This window comes from Budorcas taxicolor, chromosome 8 (assembly GCF_023091745.1).
Source record: "Budorcas taxicolor isolate Tak-1 chromosome 8, Takin1.1, whole genome shotgun sequence".
NCBI classification, from domain to species: Eukaryota; Metazoa; Chordata; class Mammalia; order Artiodactyla; family Bovidae; genus Budorcas; species Budorcas taxicolor.
In genome coordinates, this window is record NC_068917.1 from 20,484,796 (window position 1) to 20,503,657 (window position 18,862).

The 18,862-nt window shown below is 35.3% G+C and overlaps 1 protein-coding gene across 1 annotated transcript in view; it reads left to right on the plus strand.

The window, feature by feature from the left end:
• CAAP1 (caspase activity and apoptosis inhibitor 1) overlaps positions 1–18,862 on the plus strand; it is a 76,857-nt gene that overhangs the window by 11,963 nt on the left and 46,032 nt on the right. The window contains exon 5 of the mRNA XM_052645181.1: positions 15,121–15,194. Coding sequence (XP_052501141.1) covers positions 15,121–15,194 — 74 coding nt within the window. The remainder of the gene's footprint in view (positions 1–15,120; positions 15,195–18,862) is intronic.

Consider the following 18,862-nt stretch of genomic DNA (forward strand, 5'->3'; position numbering starts at 1 on the left):
TATTCAGGACTGTTTCCTTTAGGATTGACTGGTTCGATCTCGTTGCAGTCCCAGGGACTCTCAAGAGTCTTCTCTAACACCATAGTTCAAAAGCATCAATTCTTCAGTGCTCAGCTTTCTTTATGGTCCAACTCTTATATGCATGCATGACTACTGGAACAACCACAGCTTTCAGTAGACGGACCTTTGTTGGCAAAATGATGTCTCTGCTTTTTAATATGCAGTCTAGGTTTGTCATAACGTTTCTTCTTCCAAGGAGCAAGTGTCTTTTAATTTCATGGCTGCAGTCACCATCTGCAGTGATTTTGGAGCCCAAGAAAATAAAGTCTGTCACTGTTTCCATTGTTTCCCCATCTATTTGCAATGAAGTGATGAGACCAAATGCCACGATCTTCATTTTTTGAATGTTGAGTTTTAAGCCAGCTTTTTCACTCTCCTCTTTCACTTCCTTCAAGAGGCTGTTAAGTTTTTCTTTGCTTTCTGCCATAAGGGTGGTGGTATCTGCATATCTAAGGTTACTGGACTTACTTTAACTTAAATTAGCTTTTTAAAGGCCCTATTTTATCGCTTCTTGGCCTTTTGGCTAAGATCAAGTGTAAAGGCCCTATTCCTAAAATGGTCACATTCTCGGGTACTAGAGTTAGGGTTTCACACACGAATTTTTTGTGAGGAAATAGTTCAGTTCATAACCTATTAAAAACTAAGTTGCAGATGTCATAACATTCCATGCCTAAACAATTCAGTGTGCACTTCTTAAAAATAAGGCCAATCATCACTCTTCAGAAATAATCAGTATTTCAAATAGTATCATTTATTACATTGTTCATATAAAATTTGCCCAATTACTAAAATAAATTTATAGCATATTTATTTATTTTAATTAATTACCTGGTTGATTCTGATCTAGAATCCAGTGGAATTCATGTGTGATGTTTGATTGTTAGTATTACAAAGTTAAGTTTTCTTTTTGTTTATCTTTGGGTTTGTTGTTGTTTTGTTTTAATTTTGACTGTGCTGAGTCTTTGTTGCATCATGTGGGCTTTCTCTAATTGTGGCACACAGACTGCTCTTGTGGCACACGGGCTCTAGAGCATGTGGGCTCAGCAGTTGCAGGTGCATGGGCTACTCTGGTTGTGGTGCACCTGCTTAGTTGCCCTGTGACATGTGGGATTTTAGTTCTCAGATCAGGGATTGAATCTACACCCCCTGCATTGCAAGGTGGATTCTTAAATCAGTGGACCAGCAGGGAAGTCTGAAGGCTGAGTTTAAAGAGAAGATATAGATAGATAAAAGCTTAATGAATAGTCCCGGAACTTAGTTCACATCTTAAAGGAACTTAAAAAATAACAAACCAAAAGAAAGTAGAAAGAATTAACAGAGGTAAACATTAAAACTAAAGACATAGAAAATAAAAGGATAAATAAATTTATAAATTTGATTTTGTAAAGACAAGAAAATAAGATGAATTCTTCTTAGGTCTGATTAAGGAAATAAGAGCAATTAAAATCGAGATTAGGGAGAAAGAAGAGAGTCATGCATTTTATGAGTTTGAAAGAATAGAAACCGCATGCAGCATTGTATAAACAAATTTGAAGCTAGCAAATGGATATTCTATCAAAATACACATTAACCAAATTAACTTCTCCCTAAAATGGAATACCTGAAGAGATTAACAAGCAAGAAATTAGAAAGGTGAATAGAGATCTGTTGAAAAAGACAAGGTGAATCCACAGCATTATTTACAAGACTCAATACTTGTAATGTGTTTATAGCTAATAAAATGTCCAATGATGTTATCTGTTATTAATTTCAAATAGATTACACCTATGCTATTTACATTAGTCTGAGCCCTAGAAAAAGATGAAAAGATCTTCACTTTATGACTTCTCCATAGTTTTAATATCGCAAATTTCATACATAGTGTCAAAAAAAAGGTGGGCGGATTATAGGCCTTCTCACTTGTGAATATAGATGCAACAATTATAAGTACAACATTAGCATATAGAATCCAGCAGTATATTAGTGAATAATTATACTACTGACCAAGTACGATTTACTCTAGGGATTTATAGAAGACTTAATTAGAAAGTCTTTTAGTGTAATTCATTTCAGTAAAGTAAAGGAGAAAAGTTCAGATAAGTAGATGCTAAAAATGCCTTTGATAATACCCAGCAGTCATTTCTAATATAAGCTATAGGTAAAAAAGATATAGAAAACTATTCAGATACAGTAATGACCATTTGATCAGACTTAACCACTCACTTGGTGAACTAAAACGAGGAATCAGACAAGACCATTCGTTTTCAACATTTCTTGAAGGTTCAAGCAAATGCAGTTAGACTAGAAAAAAGCAAAAAGCCACACACACGCAACATGAGTGGTAGAAAGTAATTAACTGGTCAAAGGCAGCTAAAAAGATGAGATGATGGAGGCCCAGAGATTGGAGTGATATACTTTGAAGATGGAGAAAGGAGCCAAAAGCTAAGGAATGCAGGTAATCTTAAGCTGGAAAAGACAAGGAGATAAATTCTCCCCTGGAACCTGGAACTACCCTGGAACTACCTTGATTCTAGTGTCCCAAGACTCACTTGGGATTTCTGACCTCCAGAACTATAAGGTAGTGTAAGGTATGTTGTGTTAAGCCACTATTGCCTCTGTAATTTGTAACAGAGGCAATAGAAAACTAATGCAGGGTACTTGACATAAAGCCAGAGTTACAGATTGTTGCCTATAGCCATAGAGATATTTTGCTCAAAATTTAAATATTTAAAGTTTCAGATGGTTTCCAGCGTTTAAAATTCAGGTGATAGTTCACCAAAATTTGGATTTTTGAATTGCTTAAAAATCAGATCAGCTTTTCCTGAGGGGAGCAAAAAAAAAAAAGAAAAATTAGAGCTGAATGTAGGTACTCTCTTTTTGTGTGGCATGTGTATGTTTCACTGTGCCACATAGTACTACATTTGCCTGTATGTTTAAAGTACAGAATGTCTAGAAAAGGAAGCTCTGGTTCAAGGGAAAATACATAAAGGCCAAAGGTTTGCCTTGGAACCAGTTCTATCAGTTTTTCAGGGTCTTATCAACTGGGACACATACCTTTACCTCTTTATCCCTGTTTTGATGAACGCAAAGAACTTTAAATAGATCTGGATAAAGCAGTCTTTATTATTAAAAGCACACGGAAATTTTGATATTTTCTTTTAATGAGGAACTTATGTGCTTTTGTTATAGTGCTTATGGCAAAGGAGATAGTATTAAGGATTCTTAGGATTGCCTAAGAAGCTATAAAATGACAACTTTCAATGGAGGTATTTATGTATATGGTATTTAATATGCTTTATGTGAATTTTCTCATAAACCATTAAAGTTTGAAAATACAGTACACACAGATGTTTATGCACAATTTAAAAAAATTTAAAATGAGATTTTCAGTTTTATATGATTCATATGTTTATAAAACAAACAGCTTTATATGTTTTAGTCTAAGGTCAGCTTTCAAATACATTTTTTTCCCCCCAAACTCTTGATTTCTGCTGCTTTTTGAAATTTTGATTGCTTACTCATACTTAATTTACAATAGTTCTCTTTCTTTCTTTCTTTCTTTTTTTTTTACGATAGTTCTTTTTTACTTTCAAAAGTAACAAAAAATAGTAGTTATAAGAAAATTTTGACAGTGTACTACTTTAAAACTTGAAATTAGTGAATGTTATAACAATTTTAATAGAAATGAGATGTATTAACTATGAAGATAGGACATTTATAGTTTCTAAATACCTTCATTTTTAGAAAGGTGAGGGTTGAGATTGTCACTTTTGTTCACCTTAGGTGAATAAGTGAGCAGTTTTATGTTATATTGAGATGGTGTAAAACCTTAGCATGTATCATTTTGAAGTGTTTTAAAACTTAGATATTGTCACAAGAGTTGCAATGCTACCAATTGCAAGTTGCTTACCAAGAACATCTGTTTTAAATAAATAAGATAATATGCCTGCATGCAGAGTGCTATCTTCATTTGGAAAAGAAGCTTTATTGTAGCTCAAGTAGCACTAAAAATGAGAACAGGTATTAACTTGGCATATACTGTGAGATGATTGCACTAAAGAGTATGTTTGTAATGAAATTTAAGCCTTGAATAGTGCAATAAAATAATCAGGATTGTGGTTTCACATAAAAATAAAAATACAAGCACTTTAGGGAAATCTTAGCAATGTTTTAGTATTGTTCTCATAAATACTTTTATGAATTTTAAATTAATACACTTTCAATGAATGATATTGAGGGAAATGTCAGTGGAAATGAAGCTGTATCTCTCTATGGATAGTAAGCAATGTTGAGATACTATCCCAGTTCTGGAAGGCAGAGAAGTTTAAAAACCCAGCTTCTCAAACTTAAGGTATACTGCAGAGTAGATTTGCTAGGAGTGTTCTGGAACTCTAGTCACTGCTCCTTAGCAGAGGATGGGCATGTTCTAAACTTCAGTTGCTGAATTCTAGTTCTGGATACTTAACTTTTTGAAAAAGTAAGATACTCCTAAACAGGTCTTAGGATAGGAGATTTTCCATTATACATATAATTTAACAACTAGAATTGTGTTTATGACCACTCTTGTATTGTGGACCTGTAGTGATATGTGGTAGAACTCTGATGCTGTTTGTTGGTTGAATAAAAAAAAAATTAATTTTTCTTCTGTTTTTGGTAAGGGGAAAGCATCCATGCCCTTTTTGATGAAGTATAGCTATTTTGTGGGTTCAGCTCACTGTCCTTAGAGTACTCAGGGTTCAATTTGTTCCAATTCAGGTCACTTATATTCCTTGAATATGTATGTATAAGTAACTTTCCAAGGGGCAGGAATACTCAGCCAAATGCTGAGCTCTCAATAAGTGTCAATAAAACTGAACTTATTGGGAATAAAAGACTATTGCTTCATTAACTGCTATTATTAAGCTTCAATGGGATAAAGTATTTGAATAAAGTTTATAGTGCTCTGAAAGTGAAAGTGAAAGTTGCTCAGTCGTGTCTGACTCTTGCGACCCCATGGACTGGAATTCTCCAGGCCAGAATACTGGAGTGGGTAGCCTTTCCTTTCTGCAGGGGATCTTCCCAACCCAGATCTCCCACATTGCAGGCAGATTCTTTACTGTCTGAGCCACCAAGGAAGCCCATGGTGCTTTGGAGCATTGAATTAATGGGCAGCATGAATCTACAGTACATGATTAAGTGAGCATTTTTATCAGTGGATACAAAAAAGGCATCAAGTAAACCCAAGACCAAGCCTTATTAGGAATAATACCTTCAGAAATTGACCTGTGATTCATCAGACTCACATAAACTGCTCTGGAATGTATGAAGTTGTTTTGTAACAGTTATTTGACTATTTATTTGTTTATTTAACTCTACCTTGAATACCTATTATTCAGTATGTTCCCTGCCATATTATTGGAAACCTCCTCCTTCAACTTCTGCCAACTTGATAACTTTGAAGCAAATCTTGATCCAGTTCTTTTAAAATATTTAGCAGATGGCCACCTCTCTGAAATCTTTGTATATATTCCTTGGAATGGGAAGGCCTGAGCTTCTCAGAGGTCCTGGATAGGCTTGAATTGTAACTGTTTTCCGCTGGGGAATTTTGAGGGTCTTCAGAAGCATTTCTGATTTTGTAAGTGTCTACACACAAAAGAATTGTATTCTTTGTGTTATAGAAACCTAAGTTTTAAACTATATCTGTTATTTTTTCATCAGTCATTTTAGTGCCTCGTCTTGCTGTTCAAGCACTGGATTAGATGTAAGCAAGTAGTTTTCCTATTCTCTGCTCTTTAATTGTCAACTTTTTAAAAAAATTTAAGATTTTCTTAATCACTTACCTAAATCTTTGTATTAATTGTCTTGTCCATTTCACTTGAAAAATAAATCTACTGATGTTCAGTGCACTAAACTGGTTTGTTAATGCCTATTCTTTATGCCAGTGCACTTTTCCCACCATTTGAAGGTTTTACTTTACCAAGAGTCACTCATATTTATTTCCAATACAATTACTGTAATTTTATAATATAGTTAAATATAAAAACTGATGAAATAGCAGTATGAAAAGATCAGTTGATCACATTGATTGCTTTGGAAAAACTCAAAGTACAGTTAGCTGTGGGATAACAGCAGTAAAAGTTTGGGTGGCATTGTGTATATATATATACACAAAGGGTTATCTTTTTCTGCACTCAGAGTTTTCTGTTTTAAATAAGCCAAAAGCAGAGATGTAGACAATGGCTTATGTGAGTAGGATGAGCCTGAACTCTTTTCTGTGGATTCTTATCCAAAGATTGGTGAATGAAGATGCATTCCTGTTTTATGTTAACCTAAGATGCTTAAATTATATATGTAACTTTTAAGCGTTTCCCTGTGTAAATTTTTTCTTTTCCAGTAAAGTGATACCACCTGTCTGAGTTAGAAAAAAGTGATTTCACTGTATTAGATTGTTTTTACTCTTTTATTATGAAAAGTGTCATCTATCTAGAAAAGTAGAGAGACTAGTATAATGAAACCCCCAAATAACTATTTCCTAGACGTAACAGTTATTACCACTCTTCATATTTGTTTCATCTGTTTTCTTGAAGTACTGTAAAGTAGGTTGATTCTAAATGTTTATGTTTGAAATTTCAGAGAATAAGGACATTTTCCCACATAGCCATGTGTCTTGTGTCTGTTATTTAACAGCTTGTTTATTTGAATGGTAAATACATGCACTTGTACATAGTATAATTTTTAAAAGTATACAGTGAGAATTAGTCTCACTCTTTTTTTTCTTTCCTATTCTGAATGCCTTCCTATAGGCAGCCACAATAAACCAGTTTCTTGTATATCTTCCCCAAGATATTCTGTACATTTACAAATGTATAAGTGTATATATATTTTTTCTTCTCACATAAATTGTAGCATACTATGCAAATTGTTCCGTACCTTTTTTCATTAAGTCTTTTCCATTTAATAGTATGCCTTTTCTTTTATTTTGTTTTACTTAGTGCATATAAGGCTTACTGTATGTGTGTGTGTCTGTGTGTGTATACATACATATATATACATATATACATACATATACATACATATACATACATACATGTATATATGTATACACACATGCATCTGTGTACTATTCCATTATTGGATATAGCAAAAGTTTGTCAATGGACATTTAAGTGTTTACTATCTTTTGTTACTGCATATGGTATGAATATATCTGTATGTAAGTAATCATGTTTTTCAGTGATTATATAAATACCTGTAAATTAATTGTTGGATTAGATGCTTGGGCATTTGAAACTTTAAAAGGTAACTGCCATAATTGACTTTCACAGAGTTTAAACTGATTTATACCTGTCCCCACAAATATGGAGTATGTGTTTTCATATACTTTAGCTAATATGTTGTCTGACATGTTGATGGTTGTTCCTCTGTTAGGTAAAATTCTCACCAATACCAACACTGCACTGGGGTTTTAATCTACAATCTCATGAAGTGAAGTGAAAGTCACTCACTTGTGTCCGACTCTTAACGGCCCCATGGACTATACAGTCCATGGAATTCTCCAGGCCAGAATACTGGAGTGGGTAGCCTTTCCCTTCTCCAGGGGATTTTCCCAACCCAGGGATCGAACCCTGGTGTCCTGCATTGCAGGCAGATTCTTTACCAGCTGAGCCACAAGGGAAACCCAAGAATGCTGGAGTGGGTAGCCTGTCCCTTCTCCAGGGGATCTTCCTGACCCAGGAATCGAACCCAGGTCTCCTGCATTACAGACAGATTCTTTACCAACTAAGCTATCTCTTACTGTGAGTGAAATTGACTGTCTTTCTGTATGTTACAGAGCTGTTTCAACTTCCTTTTCCTCTGAGCTCTTTGTCATTTTTTTACCTTTTGTGTGTATGTGGGTAGAGGGTTTTGGTCTTTTTAATAGTCCATTGTTTGTGATATGGGTTGCAATTTTTTTTTTTGCTGTCGCTTAACTTTACTTATAGCTTTATTTATTTATTTATTTTTGCACATGTATACATATTTCAGGTTTATATAGTCTGATTTTATCAAACTTTTATGGTTTTCGGGTTTTATATTTAGAAAAGGCCTTCTCCGTTCTGAAATTATAAAAAGTATTTTTCATACTCCCTTCTGGTACTTTATGGTTTTTTAAAATATTGAAATTTTTGATTCATTTGGGATTTATTCTTGGTTACCAGTTGTTATTGCTCCTGTGTGTCTTTTCATTGAAAATTTCCACTGTAAAATAATAATTCCATCTTGGTTTAATAGCATATCTTAGTTTTGCCAGTTGAAATAAGTATTTTCCTGTGAGGCTTGGGGTCAATTTTGAATGAAAACTGACTTGATACTTTGAGATATAGATACTGACTACTTACAATTTTTAGTATTACCACTTGGAGAACTAATATCTTTACGCAGGAGAAAGTCCGCATAAATGTGAAAAACGAAGGTTCTCGAGTTAAACTAAACCTGCATTTTTAACAGCAGACCTCCACAGCTTACTATCTCTCTGACTTTTGGCAAGTTACTTAACCTTTCTGGGCCTGAATTACTTTGTTTGGACAATAGATGTAATATCAGCACCTACTCATATGATTGTGATGATGATTAAATCAGAAAAAAACTGTAAAGTGCTTAGAATAGTACTTGTTGAGAAGCAGTGAAAAATGTTGCTGCATTTGCTGTAGAATTTTTAACTTTGAATTTGTAACAATCACTATTCTTAAAATTCCACTTTACATTGATGAGTATTGGGGATTCCTCTCCCCAGATTCTTTTTATGAAACCCTAAAGAAAGCAAAATAACTCATCGTTATTTTTAATTATTATTTTTTACTGTTACTGCCTTTTTAAAAAACAATTTATTACTTAACAAGTTCCTAACTTTTTCATTTATTAAAAATATAGTTTAAGAGAAAACTATTGTATACATATTTTAAAGCATAGAAGGATTTTTTTTCCCAACAAATGCGATCAATTTCTTAAATTGCCATTACTCTATGCTCAGTTATTTATTTATTTGTGCAGTCCAGGTCTTTGTTTTCTTTACACCCATCATTATGCTCAGTTACTTTAAACTCAGTATGTATTCTAAAGAGCATTGATTACCTGTACCCTACTTATGTCCTTATGTCCTTTTAAGTTGCTATTAGGCTGTGATCCTTAGGCAGACTATCAAAATAATAGGGTAAATTTTTCAGAAAACCTTCACAGAAAATGCTACTAATCATTGACAATATTGCAGCTTAAAACTTGGATAGGACTCCAGGTTTAACGTTAGTAGAATGTTTGCATATCCTACTTGTACCCCTTTAAATAAGGCACTTACAAAGTGATCTCATACAACTTAAAACTGGAAAGACTTGAAAGCAGGAGTATCGGGATAGAAGAAAGAGGAGAACCTCTGTTTCCTTTAGTCATTTTTCTATAGGCTAGAGCCCCCCATTTAGAGAATTGCCTTATTTACAAAAACTTATAATTGTAGAGAGGCAATTTATAGAACAGATTCTTAGAGAATCATGGATCAGAGAAATTGGAGTATGGTAACTCATTTTTAGAATTACATTATTTGGGGAATGGAAATGGAAACAAGGGTTGAATTTTGCTATCTTGAGTAATGAACTTGCTGAGGGAAACGTTAGAGGTATGGATTAATTTGCTGTTTGGAAAAAGCCCTTTGAGAAAAACAGTTTTGCTCCATTCCATGGTGTTCGAGGGTTACATTTGAGTACTATGTGATTTCATTTTTGTGAACTTGTTCTAAGACTTGGCAGTAACCTATTTGAAAAATATTAAAAGTGTAATTTAGAACAAAATTCATTAAAAAAAATTATATAGTTATGTGAGTTTGGATAAATTTATCTACCACAATAAGACCCCTTCCGTCACACTCAGAATTTCCCCCATGGCTCTTTGTAGTCCACTCATTCTCCTGTCTCCAGCCCTTGACAACCACTGATCTGATTTTTGTCCTTATACTATTTCTTTTTCCAGAATGTCATATAGATCAGTACAGTATATAGCCTTTTGAGCCTGGCTTCTTTTACTCAGCATAATGCAGTTGATATTTGTTTATGTTGCTGTGTGTATCAGTAGTTCCTTCCTTTTCCTGGATGAGTAGTTGGTGTTCCACTGTGTGGATGCACCATAGTTTGTTATCCTTTTTCCAGTTGAGGCCATTTAGTAGGCGGAAAAATGACTCTGGGGTCTCTAGAACCTGAGAATGTCTTACTTTTGTATACTGACAAAAGGGATTTTGCAGATTTGGTTAAGGTTAAGGACTTTGAGATGGGGAGATTATTCTGAATTATGCAGGTTATCCCAGTTCTCTTCACACTGAGTAATTTAAAGGGAAAGAAGAGTAGGTCAAAGAGGTGTGCCATGAGAGGACCTTGACTGGGAGCTGGCAACCAGCAAGGCAGCAAGGACTTTGGTCCTAGCATATCAGGGAACTGACAGCCAAAATGATCAGGGAATGAATTCTCCCCTAGAGCCTCCAGAAACAAAGGGAGTGTGTAGGGACTTTGATTTTAGTGCAGTGAGACCCCGCCCAGACTTCTGACCCACAGAGCTGTGCTATACATTTATGTTATTTTCAACTATTGACCATATATATATGTGTTAGATCTGTTTCTGGACTCTCTTCTGTTTTGCTAATCTGGATGTTTATCCTTTCTCTAATACCGTCACTGTCCTAATTACTGTAGCTTTTTAGTCTTGAGTGTGATAGTGCGCACCCTTAACCTTTCTTACTCTTTTTCAGAATTGCTTTGGATACTCTAGTTTCTGCCTGTGTCTCATTTTTAATAGTACAAAACTCACAAGTTGGTAGACTGGCTTCTTTCAGCCTCTGTTTTACTCCTAGGATAGTGCAAAGAACCAAGGGTTATACCTATTGCTAGGCTGGTTTGCCTGATTGATAGCTAATTTTTGCCAGAATGGGAAGAATCCTGATGCGGTTCTCTTTCTTTATCCTTTTGTTGAGGTCTTTTCCCAGTATTTTTCTTTTGGACAGGAAATTGATTTTTTTTCTTTTAGAAATATGAACCTTAGTAATTCACACGTGTGGTTCTTTTTGGTTAAGTCATGCAGATCTCCCCAGTATATTACTCTGATTTAAAAGCAAACTTATTCGAGTTACAAGAAAGAATCCGGCCTAGAACTGTATTGGAGGTAAAAGAAAGAAAGGTGGACTGATGTTGGTTTGAGAACTTAAATCCTAAGGATAGACATAGGGCTCTTTTATAATTCAGAGCCAAGACTGTAAATTAAGCTGTTTTAAGGAGCACTGCAGATGATAGAAGAGAATTGGGAAAATTAAAACTGCCTTTCTTTTTTCTTAATGGAAAAGAGTACAAGAAGCATTGTGAGATTCTTAAACTCACGCTAACCATGTGTTCCTTCCTCCCCTCCCTCCTTTACCTCTTCTCTCTCCAGTTGTTATAAAATTCTGACATAGTTTTAAAGTGTTTGATAGATATAAATTGGAATTCCTCTAGTTTTCCTACCTCTGACACTTAGTATGTTTTATCATCTGGGGATGACATTTTTTATTTTCCTAAAGCTGGAAATAAGATGTATGTACACATAATTTTCTTATATTTTAAGACATTTCCTATTTTGTTTCTATCTTGCCTTCCTTTTATATTCTTTAGTGAAAATCTTTAAATTGTATTACAGAACTCTGAATGTATATGGTAGCTTTAGTTGTAAATCTGTGAGTGGAATTTTTTTCAGCTTCAGATGATACTGATGTAAAAGCATCTAGCTTTTCACTTTTCAGCCACAAGGCGGTGTACTGCCTCTATTGTCTGCAGTTTTGTTTGTTTTTTTTTTTTTTTGGTGACTTTCTCCAACAACCAGGTCAAATCCAACTTAAGAAAAGAAGAACATTATAAAAGTTCACTTCAGGCAGTAAAAGAGATTGTTTATGACAGCAGATAGTCTTTATAGAGGGGTCTAGTTTAATCTGAAGGTGATTCAAGGAGCTTTCACAGAGAAAATAAAAAATGAAATTAAAATAATTCATAAAATATTTCATTGCTTTATTAATTTTTACTTGGAAAAATTTAAGTTATTAAAATGTGGCAGGAGTAAGAATAATAATATAAGAAGTATACATGTATGCTTTACCTAGATTTATCTGTTTTTAATATTTTATCCCGTTGCACATACTCTGTTTATATACTTGTGGATTTCCTTCTGAAACATTTAAAGCTGAGTAACATACATCATGACATTTTACCTCTAAATACTACATTGCATTTTTTCCTAAGAATAGTGATATTCTTTTTCATATAACCACAATACATTGTTAAGTTCAGTAAATTCAGCTTTAGTAAATTTAACATTGATAAAATAGTTCTGTCGAATCTGCCATCAGTATTTCCATTTGTCTCTTGACTCAATAATATGCTTTGTAATGTTTTTCCACTTTAGTTGAGGAGCCTCACATCAGTTGTAACATTTAATTGTCACTACTCTTTAGCTTCCTTTAACCTGGAATGTTTCCACAGCCTCTTTGTATTTTATAACATTGAATTTAACTTCCCTCTCCACTTTTAATAGAATATTACTCATTCTCACTTTGGCTTTGTCTGATGATTCCTCATGATACAGATTATACATTCTCAACTGTAATTTTGACCGCTTCCAATTTGCCTCGATTCATGGACCTGACATTCCAGGTTCCTATGCAATATTGCTCTTTACAGCATCGGACTTGCTTCTATCACCAGTCACATCCACAACTGGGTATTGTTTTTGCTTTGGCTCCATCCCTTCATTCTTTCTGAAGTTATTTCTCCACTGATCTCCAGTAGCATATTGGGCACCTACTGACCTGGGGAGTTCCTCTTTCAGTATCCTATCATTTTGCCTTGAACTGTTCATAGGGTTCTGAAGGCAAGAATACTGAAGTGGTTTGCCATTCCCTTCTCCAGTGGACCACATTCTGTCAGACCTCTCCACCATGACCCGCCCGTCTTGGGTTGCCCTGCAGGTGTGGCTTAGTTTCGTTGAGTTAGACAAGGCTGTGGTTGGTGTGATCAGATTGGCTAGTTTTCTGTGATTATAGTTTCAGTGTGTCTGCCCTCTGATGCCCTCTTGCAACACCTACCATCTTACTTGGGTTTCTCTTACCTTGGGCGTGGGGTATCTCTTCACGGCTCCTCCAGCAGAGCGCAGCCGCTGCTCCTGTCCTTGGACGAGGGCTATCTCCTCACTGGCTGCCCCCCCAACCTTGAATGTGGAGTAGCTTCTCTCGACCCTCCTGCACCCGCGCAGCCGCCACTTCTTGGACTTGGGGTTGCTCCTCTAGGCCACTGCCCCTGACCTCGGGCGTAGGGTAGCTCCTCTCTCTACATGAGTCGTGTTCTGTCTATTAGGGTCTTGTGTATACCTAGGGTCCTTTTAATGGTGATGTTCCTTTATGTTTTTGTTCAAGTCATTTGAAAAAAATTGGGTGTATGTGTTTAGAAGAGAAATAAATTCCATTCAAGTTTAAGAGCAAACAAACATTTTCTCTAAAGGAATATACTTAGAAATAAGGTTCCCAGTTCAGTTCAGTCGCTCAGTCGTGTCCGACTCTTTGCGACTCCATCAATCGCAGCACTCTAAGCCTCCCTGTCCATCACCAACTCCTGGAGTTCACTCAAACTCATGTCCATCAAGTCAGTGATGCCATCCAGCCACCTCATCCTCTGTCATCCCCTTCTCCTCCTGCCCCCAATCCCTCCCAGCATCAGGGTCTTTTCCAGTGAGTCAGCTCTTCACATGAGGTGGCCAAAGTAGTGGAGTTTCAGTTTTGGCATCAGTCCTTCAGTGAACACCCAGGACTGGTCTCCTTCAGAATGGACTGGTTGGATCTCCTTGCAGTCCAAGGGATGCTCAAGAGTCTTCTCCAACACCACAATTCAAAAGCATCAGTTCTTCGGCACTCAGCTTTCTTCACCAATAGATAAAATCTAATTTGACTTAAGACTTAAGGTGACATATTTTAACTTTATTTTTGCAAAGCTTTTAATGTAGTGTATTGGCATTTAATCTGTCCCTAAACTGCCAGGGAGTCTTGTTGATATGCTCTTTGGGATCTGCTAGTCATTCTGGTGGAAGAATAAAATTGACATTAGACCAAAAGAAATAAAAAAAAATTGAGATATCTCAATATTAAATCTCTAACATGTCACAATTAACACCAGATTAAAATATTTTTATAATCTCTATTTGAGTTTGTGCTTGTTTTAGTAAAATTTCAATACAAAACAAACTTAAAAGTTCCAAATGTGTTGGCTGGAAAGAAAATTGTAAACTTCTCAAAGAAATAATCACATCTTTATCCTTTAGTTATTTGAGGAATTTATTATTAAGTGAATATAAAGTTTTGTGAATAGATAACTTTCCTAAATATTTTTAGTTTGTTAGTCTTAGAGTGTGTATAAAAATTCTCAGAAGGTGATAGACACATATTTTAAAGAAAATAGTCATTTTGAGTATTCATAATAGTTAATTTCTTGACTTTCTGAAAAGTATTTGTAACATCAGTATAAAGATGGTACAGTGCTCTCTAAGAAAAAGAAATAGTGAGCTCTTTTGCAGAACATAGTGGATCAAGAACTTTTTAGTGGCATCTTAAACATAATCCATTTCTTTGATTACATATGCGTATTACAAATAAAACATGTATTTCCCACGTACTGTAAACATCAAAGCATTTGAGGTATGAAATTAGATGACTGTAAAATGATTTGAATGCCAAAACGCCCATTAAATTTAACAGTTGAACTTGAAAAATTACTGGATTCTTCTGTGAGTTAGGATTTCTCCCATTAGCTACCCTGCAGAGTATAGGAAAGGAGAGAAAATTACCTTGGTATTCTTTCCAGGTTTGCTCTTTGATTTTACAAAGAAGTAAACTACTTAAATTGTAGTAGTTTGTAGCTGCTACTTCTGACACCTGTATACATGTTTCTATCTCCAGAGTGTACTGAATGGTACCCTGGGGACTGAGAAGGATTCATTGTGTCTTTTAAAGTGTATAACTTAATTCTAGGACCTTGAATATTGTTTAAAAAGTTGTTTTTATTTACTTTCATTCCTCAGACAAGACAGCTGTGTAGATTCTACTTCATCCCTGAGAGAGAACAAGCAACCTGAAGGTTTGGAATTAAAACAAGGTATGGATCACATACTTGACTTTTTCTGAAACATTTGCCTGAAAATTATAAGCATTTTACCAATAAAAAATTTTCATAGTCTTCTAGTTTTCCCTCGTTTTATAAATAGGGAAAGAAGATAATTTATTTGGTCTGAGGTCAAGAGTCAGGAATACATCCTTTATTTCATGACTCCTTCAGGTATTGGAGTGGTTCTGCCTTAGTAATATATGGTTACAAATGCCACCACCAAGGTATCATTTTGAAAAGTTTTAATTCAGTAATCTATTATATACTCTTAGCTGCAGGATCAGAGAAGGCAATGGCACCCCACTCCAGTACTCTTGCCTGGAATATCCCATGGACAGAGGAGCCTGGTGGGCTGCAGACCATGGAGTCGCTAAGAGTCGGACACGACTGAGCGACCTCACTTTCACTTTTCACGTTCGTGCATTGGAGAAGGAAATGGCAACCCACTCCAGTGTTCTTGCCTGGAGAAGCCCAGGGACGGCGGAGCCTGGTGGGCTGGCGTCTGTGGGGCCGCACAGAGTCCGACACGACTGGAGCGACTCAGCGGCAGCAGCAGCAGCTGCAGGATACTGTAGAGACTTTGACTGGACAACTGTGGGTTTTATGTGGAGGAAAAAAGTTTTATAGGGTTATTTTTCTCTATTTTTTTTTTTTGCTTGATGTTTTGTCCTCATTTACTTTCTTCCTTATGTATTGTTTTCTACAAATCAGTAACTTTTGTAACACAAGTAAAGTGGTTTTCGTTATTTATTCAAGCCAGGTAGCTCAGTAGGACTAATCTATTAGATGTCTCTGTTTGTTTGCTTTTTCATCATGCCTTGTAGGGAAAATTGAATGTAAAAATAAGTTTTTATTAGTTCCTCAAAGACTGCCTCACATTTTTCCATTTTCCTGATAAAATTACTTCAGAGCCATGAGAGTCTGTTGTGGCCAAAAGGGTTATCTTGTCTATTTCATAGGCAGCTAATCTTTGATGGCTTAGAATAGTTTCTCTAAAACTTTGAGTCATAAGAACTTCCTTGGTAGAGAGATACAGGTCATCAGTTTATTCAGGCAGAATTTCTTCTTTTAAGCTGCGGCCCGTATTACCAGCACTTAATTAAGAAAGGGGAAAAAAAGTTGGTTAATTTGTGATTCTTTCAGTTCGTATGTAGAGAGAACAAAATCTAAGTTTTCTATAATTCTAATTTGTGTTCTCTGGCGTTTATATATATTTCTGATGATTTTGAGAATTCCAGTGCTTTTCAGAAGTCCTGTTGTATTAACTTCTTCAATAGCCAGACAAAATTATATCTTTGTATTCTTACTTCTTCTCAGTATATTCTTGCTTCTTTTTAGCATCCCCACAGGCATAAACTCAGATTCATAGATTTATTTATTATTGTCATATATAAATACATGCTAAGCATACATCATTTTCATATAATGTAGTCATAATCATTTATCTCTTGTACCCTGTGTGTATTTTGACAACACTGCTGTTGTTTCTGCCTTTGTTTCTGTTTTTGCATTTAATCAGCAGGTGGTGTAGAGACAGTTACTAGATTATCTGTGGAGAGAAGAATGCCATATAAGGGATGGAAAAGTTCAGAATGGGCAGGTTGATTCTCGTTCCCAGGGAGAAAGGAATGGAGACCCCATTGTACAAATTAGCTAGTGCCGCACTCTAAGGGGAGGGGTTTTTCTGCTCCCTTGTTCCGGCACCTGGAGCTCTCTTCAGAATTTCCTTCCTGGTGCCAACAGCCTGTTTTGCTGTGACTTTTTTTTTTTTAATGGTAACTTCAGTCCTTTGAAAATTAGCGATGGAGGCAAAGAAGGAGAGAAAAATAACTCAGTAGCCAGATACCGCAAAGCCCAGTTTTTAATGCTCAGGAGCCTTGATAGACACTCTTAGGTTCTCACTTCAGCATCAGAAACGTCAGGAACACAGTCATCAGTAAGTGACAGCCAGCAGGGGTGAGGAAACAGGAGATCCAAGCACAGCAGTACCACTGTGCAGTACTGTTCATGTGCATACTGTGACTGGATTTATAAAAAATGGTTACTTTTCAGCTCCTTTTGGAAAACAGGAAACTTTTCCTGTTTAGACAAATGCCTATGAAATGGTTAAAATTTTAAATTTTGCTGCATAATGGGGTATATTATAAATTATTTAGAAGATTCAATTATGTGAAACACCTTACAGACGAATGTTAGTAACACTGAAATCCGAACCAGAGAGTAAGTAACTTGCTGGGAGTTATCCAAGAAGTTGAGGTACCCCAGGAAACAGAAATGCTGGTAGGCTCAGTAAAGATTGCCTTTTTTCTAAATGGACTAAACTATTTTTAGTCTATTTTTAATATGCAGATTTTAAAATTGATTTATTGTTATCTCTAACTTTCTATTTTTGCTCACAGTTGGTTAATAAAAACAGAACGTAATTCTCCTTGTGAATGCATTGTCATTTTATTTAATGGCTTGACCATTTAAGAAAATTCACTGAAGCTTAGTTAGTATTAAAGTAACTGTTCAGTAGACCAAAATATAAAGCAGCATTGAATTTTCTCTTTGCTCTTTCAGCATAAAATAAATCTTATTATTATGCCCTATTAATAGTATATGATATTGGCAAGTTATTTAAATTATCTTTTTCAGTTTTTTCAGCTTCTGAAATACTCAATATTGAGAAATAGTAACTATGTATTAGGTAAATTGAAATTGGCATTTCTTTGTCGAATACTGGTATTATTTATCTTGTTGATAGGAGATTCACTTATGAAACTAGCTGTGCTGAAGATGAGTATCAGACTGTACACTAACTTCTGCCTTCACTGAGAAAACATTTAAATGTAAATATAATCCGGTTGATTGATACTGTGGTAAAATAGCATTAGGATTAGTGTTGTAAATCATTTTTAGCGAAAGGGTAGAAGAGTGGTTTATATAAATTTTCTAAGTTGGTCATTTGTGCTACAGTTAAAAAAAGTGCAACTGCTATTTGTCAAAGATATTTATTTTTCAGTTTATGTGCTTTATAGTTTCTTTTTTTGCCTTTTTTAAAATTGGGGGATAATTGCTTTACAGTGTTGTGTTGGTTTCTGCCATATAACAGCATGAATCAGGCACGAGTATACATATATCCCCTCCGTCTTGACTCTTGAACCTCCCCCGGCCCGGGCTGTCACTGAGCACCAGGTGAGCTCCGGTGTTACGCAGCAACTTCCCACTAGCTCCGTGTTTTACATACGGCAGTGTGCGTGGTTCAGCGCTACTCTCTCACCATCCCGTCCTCGCCTTTTCCTGCTGTGTCCACGAGTCTGTTCTCGGGTCAGAGTTGTTTAATACATTGAAAATATTTTTAAAATATAAAACAAATCTTTGCTAATACTAATGAACTCTCATATATTTATCTATAAATAAATGCATTTAAGACATTCAGTAATATTAAAGCAATTTAAATTTTCTTTAAAGTTTATAACTGGAGTGTGTGTAATTTTGCAAATTATTCTCCTTTGTAACTTCAAGAATTAAGCTCTTACGTTTGTGTTCCTTATTGGAAGTTGTTATGAGATTTTTTTTTTAACTCTACATGATTAAATAGCTAAGTTAAAATTGTATATTTAGGATGAAGAGAAGAGTTGAGGTTTATAGTAGTACCTTTAAAATATTTGAAGGGC